This window comes from Natrix helvetica (assembly GCF_964273705.1).
Source record: "Natrix helvetica genome assembly, chromosome: 3".
In the NCBI taxonomy this organism is placed as follows: Eukaryota; Metazoa; Chordata; class Lepidosauria; order Squamata; family Natricidae; genus Natrix; species Natrix helvetica.
Window position 1 is genome coordinate 36,268,007 of NC_138549.1, and position 25,874 is coordinate 36,293,880.

Here is a 25,874-nt window from a genome sequence, read left to right on the forward strand (position 1 = left end):
ACATGTATGTTTTTGCTCACAATTCTCACTTGAGTACAGTTTTCCTTCGTCTGAACTGGGGAGGAGCCACAAGGGCCAGATGACATCGTAAGTGTAGACTCAGTCCAATTGGTTACTGGACGGAATAAACCCAGTCTGCTGCTGTCTCCACTTCAACAGAGAATGAGCGTATCAGGTAAGAACCAACGCCCATTCTCTGATCTTCAGGCAAAAATTATTTTATTTTAGCGTGCTGGTATGGTATATGTCCGGGATGGCGAACCTATGGCACGCGTTCCACAGGTGGCACGCGGAGCCATTTGTCAAGGCACATGAGGCGTTGCCCTGTCAGGTGGCAATAATGCTGGCAGCAATCCACCCCTGCCATGTGTGCATGTACAGCTCTGGTGCCAGCAGCAGGCATGCCCGCCCTCTGTTTGCGCAAATGGAGCTTTGCATGCGAGCACCAGCGGAGAGTGCTTGTGCATGAAGTTTCATTTGCACAAATGGAGCTTTGCACGTGTCAGGCCACCCCTCACATGAGTAGAGCTTCTTGTGCAAGCACAAACGACCTCCACTCAAGTGCTCTTATGCGAATGGAGCTTCGCCTGCACACTTGCCCATCATTGGCACGGCCCAGTTTCGAACCGGGCATTGGGGACTCGTGATTTGGAGGATAAATATGCAAGATTATATATGAAATTGCTGGTTATCTTGTACAGAGAAAGCCTTTGTAAAAGAATAAAATTGATAGAACAGAGTTGTTATAGGACCAAATTTTTGTTCATTTTATTCTAAATCCCATATTGTCTTTGTATGTTTGCAATCAGATGTGTTTCTTGCTACATCTGATTTTAGTTGAGTAATTGTTTGAAATAATAATTATGTAACAAGCAGGCATACTGCAGAATGAAACATAAATTTTCCCACAGCCAATGATACCAGTTCTATGAGAACTGTAGCATGTTCCAAATTTCCAATTTGTCCACCAGCCACAAATTTTTGCCAACTTCTCTCATATATATATGATAGCCTTTAGCCTTTTAGCATGTACTTGAAATATTTCAGCTGAGCATGGTCTTTGCTATGTTTAGATTGTCTTCTCTTGTATTTATTAATAACAGAAGAGAGATTCAGGGAAGCTGAGTGAAAACACGAATACAATGAAGCTTATTTCATAAGTAGTTTTAAAGATGGATTTCAATTATGTGTTTTAACAGATATTGACCTGCATAAGCATAAAGTAAATTTTCCTTCTCTTGCAGCCTAAATAAAGATGTTCCCATTTTTGTATGTACTATGGCTTTCCCTACCATTCCTTGTCCTCTTCATGTCTTTGAGCCCCGTTATCGATTAATGATAAGAAGATGCATGGAAACAGGCACTAAACAATTCGGCATGTGTTTAACTGATGAACTGAAAGGGTAAGCTTTCCGAACTCCTTTATAAAATACTGCATTTCTCGGTGCAAAAATGGAAGAGGGGTTATGTCTATCAGATATGGGAAAGTGGTCTCATCAGGAAAATGGGGGTTGTTGTTTCTTCTCCAGTATTGGGGAATACACCAAGATCTAGCAGTTGGCTGATCAGTAACAATCTTAGTGTAAACTTTCTATTTGGGAGAAATGCAGTGTTTAGGGAAAAATCTGACCGTCTAGACAGGATTCCTAATTTATGCAGATCTTTGCTTCCCATATTCTTCTGGTGAGAATTTAATGGGATCTGAAATCCAGCTCATTTGAGGGTTATTACATTTGGACAGTTAATCTAGTTGCAGCATCAAAAGAACTCAAGTAGTAATTTCATAACTTTTTACAGAACTGGAACAAGCAATATTTCTGCAAGCCTTTGTACCTCCTCTTACTACATTAAGCCTAATAATTCCTTTTACAACTTCATTCCAAATATATTTAGGCAGGCTACGGGAAATCTATAAGGCTGCTTCCTAAAATATATTTAGAATCACAGCCTTAACATGGCTTTGTCCCTTCAGATTTGCAGATTACGGCTGCATGTTGGAAGTCAGGGATGTGAAGTTTTTTCCTGATGGGCGTTCAGTCGTTGATACAGTTGGTGTTCAACGTTTTAGGGTCTTAAGCCATGGTCAGCGAGATGGATATAATACTGCAAACATTGAATATTTGGAAGACAAAAAGGTAACTTTTTAGTGAAGTAGTTTTTTGATACCTCATCTATTGAAAAAAAGTTTTGTGAGACATCCTTTGTCTTCTAAATTACAGGACAACCATAATCTAACTTTTGTGGGGGGGTTTCCTTAGCTGTTGCATGAATTAATTTTTAACCCAAAGCTGTAGTTACTTCTCCCCTTTTGTTTCCATTCCCTTACTAAAATGATCAGCACCAAATTCCTTTGATAAACCATCTTTTTAAAATCAAAATGCCATATTCTGAAGTTTTAAACACTCAGTTCAATACTAAATCCTACCATGTTAAAATATATACCCCTGAGGAGATTTACAGCATTACTATGCAGTTGTTCAGTCACCCTCTTTTCCAGGGTAATGTTTTAAATAATAAAATGGCATTAAGAAGCATGCTCTAAAGGAAAATAGAAATTTGAAAAACAGATATTCCATCCAAATGTGTGTGTGTGTGTGTGTGTGTGTGTTTTTTTTATACAGACAGGAGATTTTGAGCAGAAAATGTTAGGAATGCCACTTTCTAATCTGCTTGCAATTATATCAGATCTTCAAATGTGTAGCTCCAATTCTCTTCTTTAAACTGATGCAAAGGTATTAGCAAGCTCTATCAGATCACATGTTCCTTAAGCATGCTTTGGTTAGTGGCTTTTAATCCTATTAATTTATATGATTGGTTTCTCTAAGAGTATAATGTAAAGCAGCTCTAAAGAGAAATAGACAAAGAATAGGCTCTCCTCATTTAAAATTAAATGGACTGGCATTCTAGATGAACAATGGTGTAATCCAGAGTTAGCATTTTACTATCATTTCTCAAATGTAATTCAAATATTCAAATAATTCTTATGTATCTGCAAACAGTTTTTATATCTGAAATACTGAAAAATGTTAGTTCCCAAGTTCTGTACTTTTCCACATCAGTCTTCATCATTGATTGTGAATAGAAAACAATCCACTAAGTCAGAAGTGTCAAACTGGATTTCTTCGAGGGCCGGATCAGCATTGTAGAGACCGACGCCTCCTGCAGCAGCCCGCCAGTCAAAACGGCCTTGGGGGCCACATGCAGCCCCAACTGCACCCCATTTTCAGCCTGGATGGCATGCAGCACTTTGCCAGCCAAAACAGGGTACAAGGCCTCGCACGTGCCCCCCTGTGCCCCGTTTTGGCTTTCAGAAGCACTGCGGGTCAGTCCTTTGCTATTTCCAGGTCAACCCTGTGGGCCAAATTTAAGCACCCCGAGGCTCACCAGCCTTGAGTTTGACACCCCTGAGGGATAAATTGGCAAACAGCCCTAGTAATCAGCTAGTAATCCAATTTTCACTATTATCCTATTGAATACTCAACACCTACCTGTGCTGCTTTCTTGGAATTTTGGGCTGATTCAAAAGGGAGATGATTTTTAAAAAGTTCTCTGTTTAGGATATTTAAAAGTAACTAAACTCTTTTTAGAATGGTATTTGCTTTTGTTATGCTGTACTTAACATGCATTTATTTAAATCAATTTTCATAACTCAAATTAGGTTGAAGGGGCAGAGTATGAAGAGCTGGTCCGCATTCATGATTCCGTTTACGATCAAGCTGTGTCCTGGTTTACTTCTCTTAAAGACAATATGAAAGCACAAATTTTAAACCATTTTGGACCAATGCCAGGGAAAGAACGTGAGCCGCAGGTAAATATGCAATGTTATATCAATGCTAAAAATGAACGGTACAACAGCAAATAACCACAGTGATTAATATATCCAAACAATTCACATAAAGTAAGTGCTTAATTTAAAATCTGTGAAGCTAAAATGTTCATAAATTGTGTGAAAATACAGAGGATATGAAGTTGAAAAATGCAATTCTTCATTTTTTTTATATATGGTATATATCCACTTATGGCTAGTTTTTAAAAAAAGCAAATGTCATTGGCAGTGGCAAATGAGAGGCGAAAAGGAAGAGTTCAGTACCCCCTGTTCCCTCAATAGCTCCTAGTGCAGAATATCTGATTTGTTCCCATCTTCCACCTCCTTCCCTACCATTTGTCCACTTCTGCTTCTGTTAATATTTCATTGTGGCATCAGCTAATAGTTCACCTATATCTCCAATCTCTTCCCTGACATCCCAATATGCCTTATTCTATCATCCTGTTCATTTACCTCCATTCTACCAGTGTCCTGCCTTCTTTCCTTTCCTCTCTGCTCTCTTCTGCTCTGATTTTTTGGAGAGGGGGGCGGGCGGGAGAAAGCATAGGTAATGTTTATAATTGTACTTATAACTCCTATAAAGAAGATCAGAAGCCACTTCTTCGTACCTATTTTCTTTCTCTTCTATTTTTCATTTATTTTTTTCTTACACTTTTAGCTGTGATTTCTTTCTTTTTCTTCTGTAGTCTGTATTAATTTAACCTTTGTTTTTCAAACTGTTAATAAAATTATATAAGTAATTATACAATCACTGGCAAACAGTTTGCTGTATTACCTGAAGAGGACACCATGAGTAAATCTCAATAGTTTAACCCCTTTACAGGTCAAAATCCAATAATGAGAGGTATCTTTCACAGTGTGATAATTTTAAAAGTGATTATTGTAAAACTCTACTGGTAGGAATCCATAATTTGGTTTTCAAGCACATGCAACTCCTGAAAATATACTGGTGGCTATTTAAAATGTGCCCTGTTCTCAGTTACTTTTAAATTTAAAAAGATTAAACTCAGTTGCATTAATCCAATTATATTTTTGTTTTTGAGATTGTATTTTGGGCTACCGTAAGACGCACTGTATTCCCTACTGGAACCATAGTTCCATTTCATTTTGCTCAAATAGACTAATATTTGTCTTTACAGCAGCATTTGGACAAATTGTGTATTAACATTTTAGACAGAGTTTTGTTTCCTTGGTTGCATTTACCTTTTCTTAGACTATGAGTCATACATTTATGTTACAGTGCATAATGAAATTGCTCCCTTAAAACCAATAAGGCAGTTCTGCTAAAATAGTAATATAGAACGTACTTTAATGTTGTGTTTCTTCCTGGTTTGTTTCTGTAAATTTGTTGTATTTCTGTGGCCTTTACAATCCCTTTTGAAATGAAGTCATGGCCAAAATCATGGGTAAGAATTTGCTTTTGAGGTAGGGGCTGCTTATTTTTGTTGGCCAAGAGTTCAAGGAGGAGAAAAATTATGTGCTTTCAGATAAACAGGGTGATTGTGTTTCAGGATTTTTAATTCCATGGGGGATTTAGTCACTTCAGGGATGTTTAAAGTTTCTGAGTTTTCATACTGTAAATCTGCAGGAAATTACATTCATAATGCTTGATGGTTTGCTATTGAATTTTGGCACCTTACCCACTGGACTCTATGGGAGCCAGAAAAAGCAGTGTAGAGTTTGGTTGTCACCTGTCTTTGTTCTATTGTTTTAGGTTGGTATTTTTCTATAATTGCAAAATATCAAGATAATGACAATAATGTTGGGGGACAGTCTTACTACATAAAATAGGCAGGACTGTGACTCTCTAGATCTTACTGGACTAATTTTCTGCATTCTGTAAGTTCACTATAGAAATACTTTGTGGGTGACCAAGAATTATTTTCAGTTTCTGCATTCTGTGAATAGCACAGAATGTTGTCTTAGATTTTCTTACAGCTATCATATGGTGTTTATCTGCTTGAATTATGTTACTAAAAACAGTTAATTTATTAATATTTTCTTTACAGAGTAATCCCAGTGGCCCAGCTTGGTACTGGTGGCTGTTGGCAGTATTACCACTAGAGAACAGAGCCCAATTGGCCATTCTTGCCATGACTTCACTTAAAGATCGTCTCATTGCCATTCGCCGCGTATTGATCTTTGTGACCCGCAAAAGACCTAGATGACCCAGTCTTATTTGAGAAGATACACTGAAAACAACTGGTTTCTAATGCTAATAAGAAAACAGTTGGCAACTGAACAGTTCTTCCCTCTGCTCATTTAAGCATTCATTCTTCTTTGCACTCACTGGACTCAATAGTTAATCAAGTATTCTGTGCCTCTTGTCCTGGAATAATCTGAGCCTCTTGGAAGTTATGCCACAACAGAGCGTACAGTAGTTGCAGGCATCAACTGAGTACATAATCGCCATCTTCTCATCATAATGAGACAACTGAGTCAGAAGTACTAAAATGTCTACAAATCCCCAGTTGACATTTTTATTTGTTTGTAGAAACAGACTTGGAGTAGTGGATTAGAAGCTGAGAATATGCATTGTCAGAATTATCCTTTTGGTAGCCAGTTGAAAAGAAATTCTCAAATGATCCTCTAGAAGAAAGCACCAAGAGCAACTTTGTATCTGCAACATGTGGACAGAAATATCGGAAGTAAATGGGATTGCCAGGATAAAATGTTCCACTTCCAAAGAACACTGTCCAAAAGAGTATATGATGAACAGCTTTGTGGCTGGTTAGCCAATTCCTTGTGTTTGTAATTTGCATGCTGTATGTACTGAGAAAACTGTTTCATAATATATCTAAGAAGATTGAGTCATTCTTCCTTCCCAAGCCCCCCCTCCCTTCAGAATGACATCAGGAACCTACAGTAAGGAGTTACCTGTGGAGAGCCTTGTAGTTGTGACATGGAACTAATAGCCTCTCATAGTGGACATAATTGTGTCTTAGGGAAAGCTTCTCTCTGCCATTAAATACTTGAGATTGCGAAGCTCTGTGGCTGGATCATGGCCAGCATATTTAGTGTATATCTACACTGTTAATTTCAAGCTCTTCAGCGATTATCTTACTAAAGGCTGTTGAAAAATCGAATCACCATTTCAATTTTATCCTTCTAGTTTTGTCTGGAAGTAACACTTAAATAAAAACCATCTTTACTCACAACTGCCATAACCAGCCTAATAGGTTCTTCTACGAAAACTTAGTTAGATATACTTTTGAAAACCAAAACCTTAATATTACTTGTTATGTACCGAATACTGTTCGTGCTTGAAATTCTTGCTGACATGAAAGGAGACACAAATGGAATCCTGTACTGCAAATTTCAATGCAAGTTTAAATTAGATGTAAATATATCTGTATTTTGATGTCTTTGTATATGTGGTTAACTTTTTAAAAATGGTCAAATTATTGGAAATAGTTTAGTAGTTTAGTTGTAAACATGAAACAGCAAATCAGTATTGCTAATTCAAACTGCTGGATCTCTGAATTTCCGGAAACAAACAAACAAAACGTGAAAATAATATTAGTTCTGGTTTTAGAACATAGTATAAAGACACAGCAAGGTAAAAGATATCAGTTGTAAAAAAAAATCTGGCAAGAAAATAATGACAATACCAAATTATTTCAAAAGTGCCTCCTTTATGAATTAGAAACAGCATGTGCTCTTTGGACAAAGGCATAGAAATTTCATATACAGGAAGTCTAATCATCAAAAAGACTGATTTTAGTAAGTGCTATAATTGGTGTGGTATTGGAAGATTGTCTAAAAAATCTTGACCAGATAGCAGTTTCCTAAGACTGATCAACACAGCCTGAATGTACTATAATTGCTTCTTCTTGGAATTCACCTTTTGTAGTTAAGTATTGACCTGTGACTGCTCTTTCAATTGTTAACTGTACAACTTGCAAATGAAGCTCTAATAATTTCTGCCATAGCCTTCCTGCAAGTTCTAATTTCTTTACTAGAGTTTGTAGATTCTCTTTCAAATATTTTTTAAAAGTTTGCACCTGGTCCTGGCTGACCTTGGTTGATCTTGAATACTAAAGAAAGTCAGTTCTCATTATTGCTTGGATGGGAAATCATCTGGCATCTCTAAAGCTGTATGTGAGATCAGGAAATTGAATTTTAAAAAAAACATGCCAGAAGGAAGCCATGGCAAACCACTTCAGTATCATGCCAGGAACATCACATGAATTTCTCCAGGTAGTCACCAGAAGTCAAGCATGATATTTGCCTGTTTCAACATTAAAGCCAGAGAGAAGGAGGCTCTCACTCTGTTCTCCTTTCTATCCATTACCTGGGTGCTATCACACTTTCCTTCAACACAGCTGTCTTCCTGTTCATTCACTGGACTCTAAAAGCTTCCAAGTTTTATCAAGAAAGAGGTTTTTCAAAATGAGCCCTAGTGGGTTTTTTGCAGGGAACTTGGACCACCTTCATTATTTTTCACAGTTTTAGCTGTGATTGCTTGGACTGTCTCTGGCAAGATTTGGGTTCACCTCTTGGTTTTCTCTTTCTCTTCTATTTTTTGTTCCTAAGTTACTGTTTTGGCACTTCCCATTTTTGAGGCAGAATCCTATATACTATCCCTAGGATTCCCCTCTAATCTTTTGGATGAGGAATTTTATGAGAGTCTTCAGCATGGTACTTTTGCGCTTTAAAATCAAAAGCCAGGCTGATGAGCTTTTCAGCCATCAGAATTGGTCACCTCAGCAGGAATATTAACGTAAGTATATGATGAAAGCCAAATTTTTATGTTCTTTCGCTTAGGCTGATCAATCTGGCAATTTAGAGAACTGAGGATTGCAGTGTCGTCCTTATCTAAAATGCTTTGCAGAAATAATATTCAGAACATACTTCTATTGAGTATAATAGGGCTGCAAAAGCACCCCAGCTACTCCTGTAAAAAGCAAACACCCAAAAACCTGAAATCCATTATAGGTCTGCATCCAAATAATAGGTGATGTTTAGACCATTTTAAATTTCACTACTCATGAAATATTTGCTACAGTGGCCTTTATCTACTGTTTTCAAATATCCTTTTTTTCTTTTCAGTTGCTAAGGGTGCTTTGGGATTTTGATAAGCTGATAATCAGCAGATTTCTGCTCTTTGATTCATGCTGCAGTTCATTTTCAATGAAAAGGAATAAGATTTGTTCAGAAAACTGTGTGCATTAGTCATACAGCGCCTTGCATAACTGAAGGTCCGGTGTTGGGTAGCGCCTTAATTTTGCAGCACTAGAATGATTGTATCAACAAAGCACCATAAAAAACAAAATCTGGCACTCATGACCAGTTTTTTTAAAAATATTTAATGTAGATAAAACTTGAAACAAATATACTCATGTTTTGAAACTAGTTGATGTGTGTATGTGGATAAGTGTAGATCGTTGTACATATGTGTAAATATAAATTATTCCTTACTTTTTATACTTAGTAAAACAAAAGTCAGGTATGTGTTACAGCTATGTTTGACACTTCGTTGCATAAAACCAAACCTTTTTTTAAAAAAAATTGCTGCAATGTTCTTTTTGTGTATATTTGGAATATCCATGGGAAAATGTATTTAAGTGACATTTCAAATAAATAATTTTGGTTTGCCATTGTCGTATTTAACTTTCCTAACTATAAAACATGAGCAGTTTTATCAAAAGTCAAATGTTGTATACATCTCTTTTGAAAGAAACTGTAATATTACTTTTTCAAGACATTGAAATTTAGTTACATCCAATATTAGTCGTGTTATTTTCTTCATTGATTGGATGCTGTTTGCACATGGTTATTAATGTGCAAGGCATTGTCTGAGATTAAGAATAACAGGAATAGAGTTTCTTACGTATTTGATTTCCAGGCATTTTCTCTTCAGAATTGCACTACCTCTTCCCAACTGTTTTCTTGCCTTACAGGAGGAGGAGAAAATGTTAACAAGCTCTTCTCTTCACTATTTTTTCCTGTTTCACATTTTAAAAAAGTAGAAGTATTTTCATCTTAAAATATTTCCTGCTGTCTAATCTCTAAAGAATTTACTTGCTACTAGTTGCACACATTTTAAAGGCCTGTCACATTTTATCTCCATAATAGTCTAATGAAAACTACAGGTGGTCCTCAATTTGTGACTGTAATTGAGCCTGATAATTACAACCGTAAGTTGTGGCAGTCATAAAAGTCGGTCATCACGTGACTGACAGAATTTTATGACCTTTATTTGCAGCTTTCATTAAATAAACAACATGGTATTAGTGAACATTAAATATGAGCCAGCAGTGTGAACATTAAATATGAGCCAGCAGTGTGCAGCAGCTGCCAAAAAAGCCAACACAGTCCAAGGCTGCATCAACAGAGGGATAGAATCAAGATCATGTGAACTGTTGATGCCACTTTATAATGCCTTGGTGAGGCCACATTTGGAATACTGCATTCAGTTCTGGTCGCCACGATGTAAAAAAGATGTGGAGACTCTAGAAAGAGTGCAGAGAAGAGCAACAAAGATGATTAGGGGACTGGAGACTAAAACATACGAAGAACGGTTGCAGGAACTGGGTATGTTTAGCTTAAGAGAAAGAAGGACTAGGGGAGACATGATAGCAGTGTTCCAATATCTCAGGGGTTGCCACAAAGAAGAGGGAGTCAAACTATTTTCCAAGGCACCTGAGGGTAGAACAAGAAGCAATGGGTGGAAACTAATCAAGGAGAGAAGCAACTTAGAACTGAGGAGAAACTTCCTGACAGTTAGAACAATTAATCAGTGGAACAGCTTGCCTCCAGAAGTTGTGAATGCCCCAACACTGGAAGTCTTTAAGAAGATGTTGGATAGCCACTTGTCTGAAACGGTATAGGGTTTCCTGCCTAGGCAGGGGGTTGGACTAGAAGACCTCCAAGGTCCCTTCCAACTCTACTATTGTATTGTATTGTATTGAACATGTTGCTCACAATGGAGCACTTTTGCCAGAACCTGGAAGTAAATGCCAGTTTTCAGCAAACACATTGCTAACCATAGTCTCATGACCTCAGAATGCTGTGAATGGCCATAAATGTCAGCCATCTACCAATTGCCTAAAATGTGATCAAATGTCCATAGGAACTACAGAACTGGGTTGAAAGTAACTTTTGGGAAGGTCCGTCATAACTTCTGGTCATAAGTCAAGGACTATCTGTAATTTTAGCATGGTTGGAGGAATTTATCAGGCAGCATTTCACAGCACAATCTATTGATATGATTATTCTTCTTAACTGGAATTTAATTTTTAAGCTATGTATATATTTTATAAATTTTTATGTAAAGCTTTGCAGGCTTTAAAACATGTTAATTTTCATTAGTGGAATTGTTTTTTTATCATATTATACTTTAATACAATATATCACAGAATACTGAATCATCATCCAAACTGAATTTAAATGCTGATGGTCATTTAGTAGTTTTAGATCTTGGTAATGGGTTTGGAACAAATTATGCAATCAGAATGTAAATTCCAGTGATTCCCACTGCCTGGTGGTCATCCTGACCCAGTTCCAGGATAATTATATCACCATCCGCTGGGTGTTGAAATATTTATCACTACAAACAAAGAATGTTCCTGAAATAATAATTCCAATATGTTATTTTTAAGTTAAAGGTTTTTTTAAGTACGTAACATTCCAATTTGTACATACTCTTATTTTCATTGCAGTAAAGACTATAGAATATATATGAGATGTATGGTAATTAATTGAGTGAGTGGATACAGGTAGTTCTCGACATGACCAAAACTGACCCCAAATTTTCTGTTGATAAGCAAGACAATTGTTAAGTGAGTTTTGACCCATTTTACAAGCTTTCTTGCCACAATTGTTAAGTGAATCACTGCAGATGTTAATAACAGTTATATAAAGATTCCCCATTAACTTTGCTTATCAGAAGGTCTCAAAAGATAATCACATGGCATCTGAATTGAAATGGAGATGCTACAACAGTTGTGTGAAAAACAGTCAAGCATTTTTCTCAGTTCCGTTCTAACTTTGAACAGTCCATAAGCAAACTGTTGTAAATTGAGGACTACCTGTAATTTACCAAACTGCTGAACTATAGCAACGTTGGTATAGAGCATTCATAATCTTCATTAGGTATAAACAGATCATTGACCTGTCAAATATTCATTAAATAGTATCAAATTCCAGTGAGGTTTAATTGTCTGATAAGGCAGGACAGCTTTCAATGTTAAAGAGATCAAAGGTCATCTTGTGACGTTCCACAAGATATTTTGATAGGATTTTAATAAATCATTTGTTATAATCCTGGAGATATACAATCTTGGTTATTGCAATTCTCCATAGATCCAGCAGGACGGCTCAGGCGTGGGTTATTCTCATGCCCTGATTGGTCCAGAGACTGAGTCAATAATGCTGAAGCCATGCCTCTGACTCCTCTTCCTTGGCCCCAGTTTAACTCAGTCTGATCAAGAGAGGATTAATTTTCCCTTGGCTCCACTTCTGAATTATTGATTAGTCCTTGGATACAACTTGAACTAATTTGGTGGATAATTGAATAATCTAAAACTTTAAATTGGGAGCTTTATACAGGGGTAGTGTATCGCAGCCTCCTGATCCGCAGGGGTCTCCCTTGCCTTAAGGGAGATTCCCTTGCCTCCCATTGCTTTTAGGAGCCAAGGAATCCTCCGGAGTAGCGGAGGTTATGAGGCTTCCTTAAAAATCGTTCTTTTGGCTTCTCTGCTGTGAGGGAGAGAAACGGAGCTTTGGAAGCCTGCAGATCGTCACGGCAGCCATTTTGAAGCTGCCAACAGCCTCTCCTCAGCGCGGCGGCAATTTTAAGCTGCCAACATGGTGCACTTTGTGATCGGCTTGGAAATAAGCCAATCACTTTGAAATAGCCGCAAAAGATGATTGCGAGCAGAGAGGTGAGCAGCTGCCACACTCCAGGATTAACTTCATACCTTTGCAGCAGCACAAAGGACAGTGAGTGGGGACATTAAGACCAGTGCATGGCTAATAACAGGACTGTCCTCCTAGAAAATCCAAAGCAAGAGAGGCAGGGCACCTGCGATCCAGCGCCAATCTAGGGCAGTTGAGTGAGCAATGGAGGCAGAAGACTCTAGAGAAGAGGACTGCCAGGGCTGAGAGACAATTAGCTGCTCACGGGATCAGTCCTCCTTCTAGATCAATAGGGGGCTTAGGGATCTCTCATCTTCTCGTTCCCCACCACATTCCAGGAGAGGCAGGGATATTTCACTATCTCCTCCCCTATCTGGCAGGGATGTAGGCGAAATACAAGGGGATCCTTTATCTTGTTCCACAACTGCCTTGGCTGACTTGGTCCCACATGCCCCTTTGGCTCCCCAGTGGCCTATGATACCTAGGGATGTTTCCTCTCCTGGAGATTTTATGCAGGACATCCCTGAATGCATGCAGCGTATCATTGCGCAGGCCATATCACATGGCATTGCTTCAGGCCTACACCAGAAAGACAAGGCCCCACATAAGCAATCTGGGGACAAGGGGCACAGATCCAGTCATAGCAGGGAGGCCCAAGGTTCCCTGCCTGCAAGTCCTGTTTCTTCCTCGGTGGCTAGTGAAGTTTCCTTTCTGGGGGAGAAGCCACAGAGGGATTTGGATTTATCAGAAGATAAACCAGATCCTCCTGCCTTTTGGGGGCGTTTCCCTCCCTCCCTCTTTAAATCTCTCCTTTGTAAGGCTAGAGTGACGGCTGACCTGGAATCATCTGCCCAGGCTGCACCCAACCAGACCCCAGTGGCCCAGTCTTCCAAAACGTCTAGGGGTCCTCACCTCTTTTCCCAGCCCCCACTGGACAAGGAGGAGATTCCAGCTCCACAATTATTCTCTGAGATAGTGAGCCAGTGGGCCCGTCCAGGGGTGTTTCCCAATCTGGGGGACAATGACCACAGATTCTATAATATGGATCAAACCTTTTCCCAGATTCTGCAGGTTCCAACAGTCGATGCGCCAGTGGCAGTGCTGGCGACATCCTCCTCCCTCGTGGCAGGAGCATAGCTGACAATCTTAAGCCAGAGGATAAAAAGGTGGAGCTGACCCTTCGGAAGAATTTCCAATCGGCTGCCTGCATTAAGGCTGCCTCTGCTGCTTCATTCTTTAATAGAACCTCTTTGTTGGGGCTCCAACAGATACAGGAAAGGATTCCCCCCTTTCCAGAATTCCCGCCTCCAGCAGGATTTCAATAAGCTGCTAGCCGCAACCCAATTTTCAGCAGACGCCACCCTTGCAGCGGTGAAGTTTTCATCCTGGGCTTTGTCCTCCTCTGTTGCCACCAGAAGACTGGTGTGGCTGCGCAGCTGGCAGGCAGATGCAAAATCCAAGTGGAGGTTGGTGGCAGCGTCTTATTCAGGGGGATCATTATTCGGGGAATCTCTCAAACCTATATTAGTAGAGAATAAGGACAAGGAAAAGGTCCTTCCCACTTTGACCACCAAGCATTCGGAACAGCGACCGGTGCCCAACTACTGCAGAGCAGCCTACCATCCACCTGATCAGGAGCAGTCCTCTCAGAGGTATTATCAGCCCCGTTCGGATAGGCAGGCAAATAGGGCGTTTTACAGGGATCGGCAGAGATACCAGCCTTAGTATCAACCCCAATATCAGCCCCAATCTAGGAGGCCCTTTCGAGGGGGCGGAGGCCAACCCTTCCAGAGAGGGAGGTGATTCATTTGGGGATCCTCCAATTGGCGGTCACCTCGCCATCTTGGCGGGATCTTGGGTGGCAGTTACCATGGATGCTTGGGTACTTAGCACGGTGCGTAAGGGACTTAGGCTCGAATTCTTCTCCATTCTTCCTAATTGCTTTAGAGCATTCCCCATGTCCAAGGTCAAGGAGAAGCATAAGCTTATGAGAACCGCCATCACTCACCTCCTTGACATTCAGGCAATAGAACCAGTTCCAGAGGCAGAAAAGAGGTTGGGGTTCTACTCCAACCTTTTTGTGGTTCCCAAAACCTCGGGGGGTTGGAGAGCCATTTTAGATCTAAAATTCCTCAACCACCACCTGGTGTATCGCAGATTCAAGATGTCACCATTGAGACTAATTCTAGCAGGTATTAAGGAAGGAGACTACCTAGGTTCCATTGACCTTACTGAGGCATAGCTGCACATCATGATCTTTCCAGACCATAGGAAATTTCTCAAATTTTCATATGCACGCACGCATTACCAATAAAGAGTGTTCCCATTTGATTTAGCGTCAGCGTCCAGGACCTTCACAAAGGTATTGGCAGTGGTAGCGGCTTACCTTTGAGCAGTTCCAGTGAGGATCCAGTGCTACCTGGACAACATCCTGGTTCAAGCAACATTTGCAGCCTGGGCAAGGCAACACCTGCAATTGACAGTATAAACATTGCAAGATCTGGGGTTCTCAGTGAACTTTCAAAAGAGTAATCTGCAACTATCATAAGACTTCAGCATCTGGGACCCATTATCAGCACCAGTGCATCCGCAGCACTGGTGTGGGTCTCTCTGCAAGTTCTTATGTCTTTGCGATGGTGGCTGTCCCCAGCCCTAAATGAGGGATCCGAAATTTGGGACCGGCTGCACCTCATGCTCACCACAGACTCTATGGCTGGGGGCAGGGTTGGAGAATCAGATAGCACAGGGCCGATGGACAGAAGTCAACCTCTGCCCCAACATCAACTGGCTGGAGCTCAAGGCGGCCCACCTAGCCCTCCATCACTTCCAGAACCATCTCAGGGGACAACATGTGCTGCTCCTAACGGACAACATGGCAGTAAAAGCCCATGTCAATCGTCAGGAGGGCACTCACTCCAGAGCCTTATGGGTCAAGACTCTAAAACTGGGCATGTGGGCAGAAAGACATCTGGTGTCAATAGTGGCAGAGCATATCTCGGTGATGGCGAATCTGCAGGCTGATTGGCTCAGCAGGGTCACGGTGGACCATGAGGAGTGGCAGTTGCAACCCGAGCTGTTCCGGAAGATTTGTCAGTGGTTCGGGATGCCAGAGATAGACCACTTTGTGACTCCGGAAAATGCCCAACTGCCCTGATTTGTCTCCTGGTTCCAGAAGTGGGGAACAGAGGACACAGACACCCTCCGATGCTGCTGGCCACCGGGCTTCTCTATGCCTTCCCTCCTTTCCCCTCCCACTCCTTCTTTCAGAATTATTGACTCAGAATTACTGGCTTCAGAATTATTGACTCAGTCTCTGGACCAATCAGGGCATGAGAATAACCCACACCTGAGCCGTCCTGATCCATGAGAAACAACATTCAGGTAAGACAATGTATGTTCTCTGTACATAGTTGCCCTAGAAAACACTGCTGGTTCTGAATGTAGCAAGGTAATTATGACCAAGTTGTGATGTCTCATGTAACACCTCTGATTCATGGCTTGTACTGGTTACTCATAGGCTTTTGGGAGCAGTTGAAGATTCTGGGTATCATCTATAAAGCCCTTCATCCGTGTACGACCTGATCGTTTGAAGAACTGCTGCCTCCAGTAGCTTTTGATTGTCCCATAAATTGTGACAAAGTTGTCATGCTGCAGATCCCATTGATTAAATAATGACACCTTCAAGCAGACCTTCACTATCATGGCACCTGCACTCTGGAACAACATTCCCCCTGAGATTTGTATGGCCTCACTGTGGCCTTATTTAAGTGATTTGTGAAGACCTGGCTGATCCTCTAGGCACTGAATTTGAAAGGATGATGGACCTTTTGTGTGGTGTTTTACTTTTTATTTGCGTCTATTTTTATTGGGCACTACCTTCACAATATCTATTAACTAAATTCCTATTTTTGCAAGCTGCCCAGAATTGTGCTACATTCGGTTAACCTATAAATAAATATGAATTAGAATATAAATAAATGTTAGAATAATGTTAGTATAATCCAATTATACAAAAGAAACAAAAATCATTATTTTTTTCTAAAGATGGCTCTAAAAGTATCAAATACCTCTCCCATATTTAATGAAGCTGCTACTATTCCAATTTATCTGACTTTATATAAAAATATTAATAATATTTGAGACTTTTCATAAAGCCAGACATTTTTAAAAGCATTAGTATAAGTGATGAACAACACAGGAGTTTTTTTAAAACATCAGTATGTGACTCATGCCATTCAATAGGATAACCATCAGAACTGGCATTTCCTGCTTTCATAGATTTAATAGTATCTATTTTTTTCCTGAAGAGATAAAGCTGAAGGCTGCTCATGTATAATCTTTCTAAGAGCTACATTATATTTTAAATGATTACTTTCTTCTCTCAGTATAATTTGACTTCATATTATAAAAATGAGTACAATTTTTAGGGTTTTAAATTAGAGACATTATGGACTGTGTCCTGAGCATCCTTAGAAATAGAAATTACATTCCTTTGTCACTTCTTTAATCAAATGACCAATGTTTTTCAGGTCTTTCCTCTTAGTCTCAGTATTTTTATTTTTCACGATTCAATTAATTACTACATAGCAGATGCATAAAAGGAACTAAGACCCAATTTGGAAATATAAATAGTGTTATATAATTCACATGCAATTATCTTACATAAGTATTATTTGATTATTATATAGTCGACTCTTTTGAAATCAGATAGATAAGAGTTTCTCCATATATATTCAACATTATTTTTGACATTTATTATTTAGATGTTTTATTACTTTAACATGAAGTATATATAATAATACAAATATGAATACATAAATATTTCCAAACAGAAACTAGGTTTGTGCATTGTATGTTCAATCTCTCTAGTCTTGTTTTGTCCATTTATAATGCATTAAAATATCATGTTGAAAAAGCAGGATGACCTTTTCCTATAAGTGATAGTATTACTAGAACACGATATTTCAATGTCTTCCCCAATGTAACCCTTTATCTGTCCAATCAACTAAGCATAAATTATTACTTAAAAAAGTAACTAGGGAAAAAGTTTGATGCAAAATTGAAGAAAAAGTATAGTCTTGTTACAAAGGACTTTAGTTACACAAAAACTTTTAATACTGTCTAAAAAAAGGACCTTATATGTGTATGTATATGTACACAACAAAGATACATGCATAGACATAGAGGTTTAATATGCCTTTGGGTATTCGTTTTACTTTTGTTTCTTGTATGTTTGCTTTTTGGTTAGATGGATGGTTATATAAATTTAATTAATAAACAAATACATGTATACAGTATGTAACTGTAGAAGCAAGAGGGAATATGTAATGTGTTTTATGAAATATAGAGGTTAAAAGCAGTATAGTCTTCTCCAACCTAGTATCCTAGTCCAAATCACATATTTGCATTTGTACTGCGTCAACAGCATTGACAATAATAATATGCAAAACGTAAGTTACAAACATAGCTATTTGCTTTCAGAATAAAATGCACTTGTCAACCTGCATGAACTGATCTTGAACTGTAACTTCTTATTCATAGCAATTCAGATTAATGTTGGATAGTTGACTTTATCTATATTGGATACACACATACCGAACAACTTTTAATGACTGAGTAGTACTTAAATTCTTGATATTTACACATCCCCAAAGAGTTATTATTTTGTTGTTATTTTGTGTTGCAATCCATGTACTGTCCTCTTATCAAAAACCTGCATTAGAGGTTTTTCTGAATGTTCAAACTCATATTTAACCCTTGATATGTTAGCCATATCACTGAAGCCTTCCAAATACATTATCCATTTTAATTGTTAGTTTAATGTTTTGCCAATAAATATACCTTTGACAAAGGAAGTAACCTAAAACCAGTTAAATAATTTCAGGTTCTCTGTGTTCAGAATCCTGCTGATTAAAGAACCTTGTGTGATGTAGAATCAGTGATTTGGACTAGGATACTAGGTTGGAGAAGACTATACTGCTTTTAACCTCTATATTTCATAAAACACATTACATATTCCCTCTTGCTTCTACAGTTACATACTGTATACATGTATTTGTTTATTAATTAAATTTATATAACCATCCATCTAACCAAAAAGCAAACATACCACCCAATTACAGGTTTGTGTCTACAATTGCCAGTGACCATTGCTTTTCTACTTCCCCATCACTGCAGGACTCAACAAATTTGATTTGGACAGAGATGCTTTGCAGATGAGTTGTAGATAAAGAGTAATTGCACAACAGAAACCTGTGCATGATGGAGTTTTGTGTGGAACATTACAAAAGTGCAGTTCCATTCTCTCAGCAGAAGAGAACTTAATCCAGTGGTATGGAAAATCATTATGGCAGGTGACCATTCCTGCTGCAGTAGGCCAGGATGTTCTTAGCACACTACAACACATGCTGGGAATTTCTTCTTGAAGATTGGACTGTTGATCACATGGTGGGATACAAACATTCTCATTTCACCAAGAGTGAAAGATCTATTGGCTCCATCACCTGGTTTGACCTATCTGCTGAGACAGTTTACCAGAATCTGGTTGCTGTGCATGTTACAGTTACCCTGTACAGTTACAGATGAGACTGAGTGCCACTGGGGATCAAAGATGAATAATCAGTTCTATGAAGGCCATGGCAGACCCTTCCACCAGAGTTTATATCCCTCTCTGAATACCCCATACTCCCCAAGGGAGATTATAAGATTGCAACTATCTATTGAAGAGAAGGTCAGAAGTCAATATATTTTCTAACTTTGGTTCTTCTCTTTTCTTTCTTGTCTATCTTTTTCTTTAGATTTGTTTTTTTCTGAAATTTTTAATAAATATAAAACCATAACGAAAACCTCATAGAAATAAGTTTGCATACCTGGGCTTGCTTATCTTCAAGCCTGACTGTTTAATGGTCAGAACAAGGGTGGTGATGTTAAGTCATAGTGTTATTCCAAAGAATAATTCTTTTGTTCAGTACTCTATTGAATCAGCAACCTATTTTTAAAAATTGAAAATACTTCCCTATTAAAATTAGAAAAGACAGGAACTAATAACATAATTTATTAAAATTATTTTCCAGATATTGGAGTAGAGCTGCATTCTCATTGTTTCCAATTTGGATCTGTTTTAATGTTATTATGTTTTTAAAATCCCTTGACCTATTTTTTTTTCCAATTGAGCTGGCTAGTAGTAGCATGGATTGCCATCCAACAACTCCTTGGCTTTGGGGTGAAAAAAAAAGACCATAGTCTTGTTCCAATAGCATTGTTCCCTAGGTTGGGAACAAAATATTTTTAGTTTTGGAACACACGTATGCTTTTGAGTTTTGTTCCATCAGAATATAGCAACTCAAAATGTATCCATGATGAAAATATATCTATGCTGAATATACGCATTCAATACAAATCAGTGATGAAAAGTGACAAAACATGAGTCATGACCTATTAATGCAAATTGTAGCCTTTAAAGTTTTATCTTGAACTTGTATACAAGGACATATGTTAAGTCACAGGGTGTTGAACTGCAAAGCACATTTTGTCTTTTGACATTTGTAGGTGTCATTCCCAACTAATCAGAATAGTGATAGTGTGTTTTTCAGCACCATATCATGAAGTTTGTATAATTCTTCTATCAAATTAAAATTATTTGGCTACCATGAATCCGCAAAATATAAATTAATGTTCAAATAGCCACTGGATGATTGCACAACCACCTACTGTAATAATGTTCTGGAATTAAGTAGGTTTGGGCTAACAGGGAACGGTAATCAGTCTTCTCTTCACAAGCATCAGACAATTATGCTAATTTAAGAGAAGGATGTTGAGCAGAAGGTTCTCCTCTAGTTCTCTGACCTGACCTAACTCTAACCCTAGCTCTTCTTAAAATCAAAATCCCTTTCAATACAGTAAGTGTGGCTACATATGTATATATTTTCAGTGCAAGTAACCAAGATTAGATCAGGATAGTGGGTGGTCACACTACATTAGCTACAAAGTTCTGCCAACCTTTATATACCTGAGAACATAAATTTCCCCTGCCAAAAGGTATCACTGGTTTAACATCTATATTTTGCACAGCCAAGTATCTAAAATAGCCTTTATATTTAAACATAAATTTTAAATAATTTGTTTGTTTGTTTGAAATGTTCTCATGTATTGTAAGATCAGGAGATAGAAATAGGTTTCACTTGTTATCATGAACCCGAAAAAGAATTGACAGTCTCTGCAAGTTGAAGTTCACAAAGTCTTAGGTACAAATAAATCAATTCCTTTAACAACAGCTCAACATATTCATGTTACAGCAGACTGACACATTTTAATCCATAAACTTCAGATTGTTATTAAACAACAGATGTAGACCTAGGCACTATAAAGGAAAGGAAAGCATGCAAAACATTTTTTCTGGAATTGTTCCCATACTCTTTATCAGCAGTAGCTATATGAGAAATCTGTATATTTTTTTCTGTGTAACAAACATGCTCCATTTCTGGATTTTATACTTTCTTCCCAGAGAAAATTGTGTCTATGTACATGTTTGTGTATTTATGTGTAATAATGATCAGGATAGTGCATATGTGTTACCTGTGTCTATGTAATAGGTTTGATCAGTGCAGTTATGTATGTGTGTTGCCCATTTGGATATTCACAGAATTTATTTCCAATACGTGTTGCAAGGAATAAAAATGATTTTTTAATGACAGACTCTCCCAATGTCAAGACCTCCAATTGCATTAAATTGTGGAAATTTATATTCCTACATATCTCAAGGAGAGCCCATTTACTGTGAAGGTTAAGTTATCAGGCTAGAAATGGGACCTTGTGATTGCTTTAGGATCAAAGCCAACTGGGTAACTTTGGGCCAGTCACTCTCTCTCAGCCTTAGCAAGAGGCAATGGTAAACCACTTCGAAAAACTTGCCAAAAAGCCAGCTGGATCTAGTTCTGCCAGGATTAAAAAACGGTGGCACGCGCAGTAGACATGCACACATTTCTCTAGAACACCAGAGTGGGGAAGCTGATGAAAAAGGAATGTTTCGCTTATGTGGTGGTGTTTGCTGCGCATTTGCATTGTGACCATGACGGTAAGGAAAAGAGGGGGCATCCCATTGTAGACTGACTGAATTTTGACGCAGGCTTTATCGTTCCAAGGAGGATGTGAACTCCTCCCGCTTTCCTGACTTGCAACTTCCATCGGCCTTTGTGACAAAACTTTAGGGGAGTTTACCTCACAAATCGAGGCCGTGCTTTTGAACCGTTTGACCCCAGGACGTGTTTTATCCCCAGCGCAGTGTAAAAGAAACCCTCCCTCCACCAAAAGAGCCACAGCCCTGAGGCCGAAAACCCCCAAAGGCGCCTTTTCCCTCTGCTTGGCAATTTAGTCCCAGGAACCATTAATCACAACTAGCAACGAGTTGTTATCTCCCGCCTCTTAACAGCAGGACCTGCGAGCGGGCTATTGTGCTGTAATCGAGCCTCTCTTGTTACCGCGACAGGTGCCTCGTTGGCAGCCCGCCCGCATCATTTTTTCAACCCAAACGTAGAGGCCAGGAAGGACGCAAGAGAGAGATTCCCACCCACCCCAGTCTTGCGTCGTCCTCTCTCGGCCTCCGCACTTTGTCTCCTGCCCGAGCGGCGCTGTCATTCCCGCTGGCGGGAAAGAGTTAAGGCGGCCTCGCTGACTTGGAACATGAGTCATCTGTCCCTGCTTGCGAGGCCGCCTGTTTTCTCTCACGTAGGGAGGCTGGAGAGGTTCCTGGAACACCAGCTCCCCGCTCACGTCTGACGCGCAGCGAGCGAGGCTACTCGCATTAAGGAGCAACAACAAAAACACCTTGGGAGCCCTCAAATGCAGGGAGGCGCCTCGGACTTTCTTCTGGGGGTTAGCTAAGGACGTCTCCTACTGTTACTTCACTCTTGCCCCGGGAAGGGAGACTTGTGTTTTGTTCTGATTTTTTAAAAATCTATTGACTTTATCCATGCTTCTCCCCAACCCTTCCTAGTATCCACTAAAGTCTCAACCTGGAATTGGGGCGCCCTCAGCATTTTGTGGTAGATCACAGAGGCAGTAGACCCAGAATGGATACTTTGCAGGAGGAAAGGAGTAGGCTAATTAAAGTGGGAAGCCACTAGAAGCCACAGGTGAACAGCTGTAGTTTTTGGAATGTGCTGTGAATAAAATATATAAGTACCTAATCTATTTAAAAATAAGTGGGAATAAAACTAAAGGAACACTATTGTTGAGGAATTAAAACGTTCAACATCTGGCAGTTCAAGAGTTCAGAATTTTTATATGCTGGGACAATCGTACTTGTGAATGTCTGCCGTTCTCCAGTTTTCAAAAATAACTAGGAGGGTTTTTTGAGGTGAGAGTGCAAATAAATGACAGCTCTTTGTTTTAGTGCTGTAAAAATTGGCATGTAAATAAGCAGGATGTTTTTAAATAGAAAGAAAACGATTGTTACTGTTCACTTATGAATTTATGCCAGTGTTCCCAATCTTAGCAACTTTAAGAAGCGTGGAGTCCAATTCCAGAATGCCTTGGTGGCTGGGAAATTCTGGGAGGAATTCCTCACATCCTAAAGTTGCTGAGGTTGAGAAACCCTGACATATCCCAGTGTGTGTTTATATGTTCAAGGTGGAACGTAGTAAAATGAATGGATCTTAAATTTTGCCTTGGAGACATGAGACGGTCACTTGATGTTTTTCATATTGGTATGCATCCTTGTTCTCACTCTGGGCTGCCAGATATAGACTGCAAAATTCTGAAGAACCTTTTTCTTTTCTTCAGTTCTATAATATCTATTTCTCAATGACTGCCTGGATAAATCCCCGTAGTACTCTTGGCAAGGTTTTTCAGATGGGGCTTGCCATTGCCTCTTTCCTGGGTCAGAGAGAAAATGGCTAGGCCAAGGTTACCAGCTGGATTTGTACCTAAGCCAGGCCTGTAATTCATAGTTTCCCATTTCTAGCCTGATGCCTTAACCACTACACCAAACTGATTCTCTCAAAGAACCATTAGATGGCAGCAGAAAATTACAGAATTTTGTGTCTTACGGGATTTTATAATTCTATCTAGTAATATTGGGCTTCAAGTATCTTCATTGGGGATATGTAAGGGGTTTTGTGGTTCCCCAATACACCATCAATTTGGAGAAAGACTTATTTAGGATCTCCTTTCAAATATTATTTATTTATTTATGTTTCATAGAGCTGCCCATCTCTCTCAAATGACTCAATATTGCCACATCACCATCCTGGAAGGCCTTTTTACCCTCTTTTAAAAAATTATATGCCATCAACTTTTAGTGACCACACAGATAGATTTTCTCCATATAGATCTGTCCCTAACATGGCCTTTCAGGTCTTCCAATAGTTTTTATATATATTCTTTTTTTATATATAAATAATTTTTATTGAATATTTTAATATTTAAAAACAATAAAAAAGACACAACAAGGAAAAAAAAGCCACAATAAAACAAAACAGAACACGGAACATACATAACAATATAGAGTAATTTTACAGCTTTCATATATTTTTTTATATATTCTTATGCAAAAATAACAAAAAATCTCAGTAATGCTAGTGGACAAATGGCAACAAATACTTAGGACTGCAAAATCACAATGATGAAAACGGCTACACAATAAAACCTCTTTGTTTTATCTTCTCACTTAAAGCAGCAACACAGGTTAACTATTAAAGTTAAAACTATCTGAAACTGAAATGGAGTCCGTAATCCCCTGAACTCCAAACACAGCTTGTATCTGCTATCCAGGGGTTCCATAAGCTTGCATTATGAAATGGACTATGTTTCTAGTACAGTGCATGATAATATATTTCAAGCTAGCATAGCCAATGTTTTGGGGTATTAGGAGTTGTAGTTTACCAATACTGGTGAGCCACAGTTTTATTTTCTGTGGAATCTTTTCTTGGATTAGTAGCAAAATTGTAGGAAAAGTCTACTTCATATTATACTTGGGTTACTCAATTCCTCTTTCTTTAAAGCGTGTTTGCTTGCGTAATTGCATCATATTAATATATTATTTTCTCTTCCCCAAATTTCTATACAAGAATCCTTTACATAACTCCAGTACTTCTTCTTTGATCTTGTTCCTTCTCTTCCATTTATTATCTTCACTTCTTCCTTTTTTATATGGTATTCTCTCAGTATTTTATTTCCTGAACCACTTTTATTTTCTTATTTCTTTCTCTAGCCTTGTTTCTGTGCTCCTATTACAAAAGCTCAGATCCTAATTACATTCTCAACTATTAGTAGCCTTGTCTTGCTCTCTTTTTCCTGCCATTTTTGTGATTTATATTTATTAAATCAGACTTAAATGTGATTTACAGTACCTGTCAGCCTTTAATGGCAATTTCTCTTTTGCTCTGTCAAGGCCTATAAAATATTTCGTAATAAATTTTGTATGTGTTTCAATAAATGTTTGTCTAATAAGGATCTTATCTAAATAATGACACATTTATATCTTAGGTTTGGCATACTGCATTAGAAAAGTTCCCACACGCTCTTATTCATTCTTTCCCACTTAATGCACAGCATGTCATGATTTATCTTCTGAACTACACAACCTGGATATTAGGTGTCTACCTCTTTATAAACCAGATTTCTCACTGACCTTTCCCTTCATGACCGAGAATTTTAAGCAAAACTATTGGTTGACTAAGTCTTAGGGACACAGTACGACACTTTGCACAAAGGATAATAGCAATTAGTGGCTATCTGCAAATATTTCTTTCTTGGATAAGAAGCTTCAATAGATGACAGTCAGACAATTCTTCTTTAATTATTGTCTAGGTGAGTCTTTCTGTTTCCTCCAGATGTGACTAGATATAATCTTGTTATTTTAATCCAGCTGTTAATGGGGCATTACAGAATTTGCAGGTCGGAAGGCACATGTCTGAAGAAGGTTGATCTAAGAACAGTGATAGTGAATTATGCTATGCATGTTAAAGGTGACATGCCACAACATTTTGGGTGACATGTTAAAGTTTATCAACACGTAATTCTCAGTAGCCTGCCCCATTTTCACATTATATTGGAGGCTGAAGATATGTGTGAGATTGGAGTTCGCTCTCATATCACCTCTGAACCCTCCAGAAGCCATATGAGAGGCTGTCCTCTCACTCAGTCTCCTGGACCTTTGAAAATGAGTTTGTATTTATTTGAAATAAAG

The 25,874-nt window shown here is 38.7% G+C and overlaps 1 protein-coding gene across 1 annotated transcript in view; it reads left to right on the top strand.

Annotated features, from left to right (window-relative positions):
- LONRF2 (LON peptidase N-terminal domain and ring finger 2) overlaps positions 1-9,051 on the top strand; it is a gene marked incomplete at its 5' end in the record, with an annotated part of 38,801 nt that extends 29,750 nt beyond the window's left edge. Inside the window, 4 exons of the mRNA XM_081947645.1 lie at positions 1,245-1,403; positions 1,973-2,135; positions 3,659-3,808; positions 5,836-9,051. Coding sequence (XP_081803771.1) covers positions 1,245-1,403; positions 1,973-2,135; positions 3,659-3,808; positions 5,836-5,994 — 631 coding nt within the window. The 3' untranslated portion in view covers positions 5,995-9,051. The remainder of the gene's footprint in view (positions 1-1,244; positions 1,404-1,972; positions 2,136-3,658; positions 3,809-5,835) is intronic.
- Between the last annotated feature and the right edge of the window lie 16,823 nt (positions 9,052-25,874).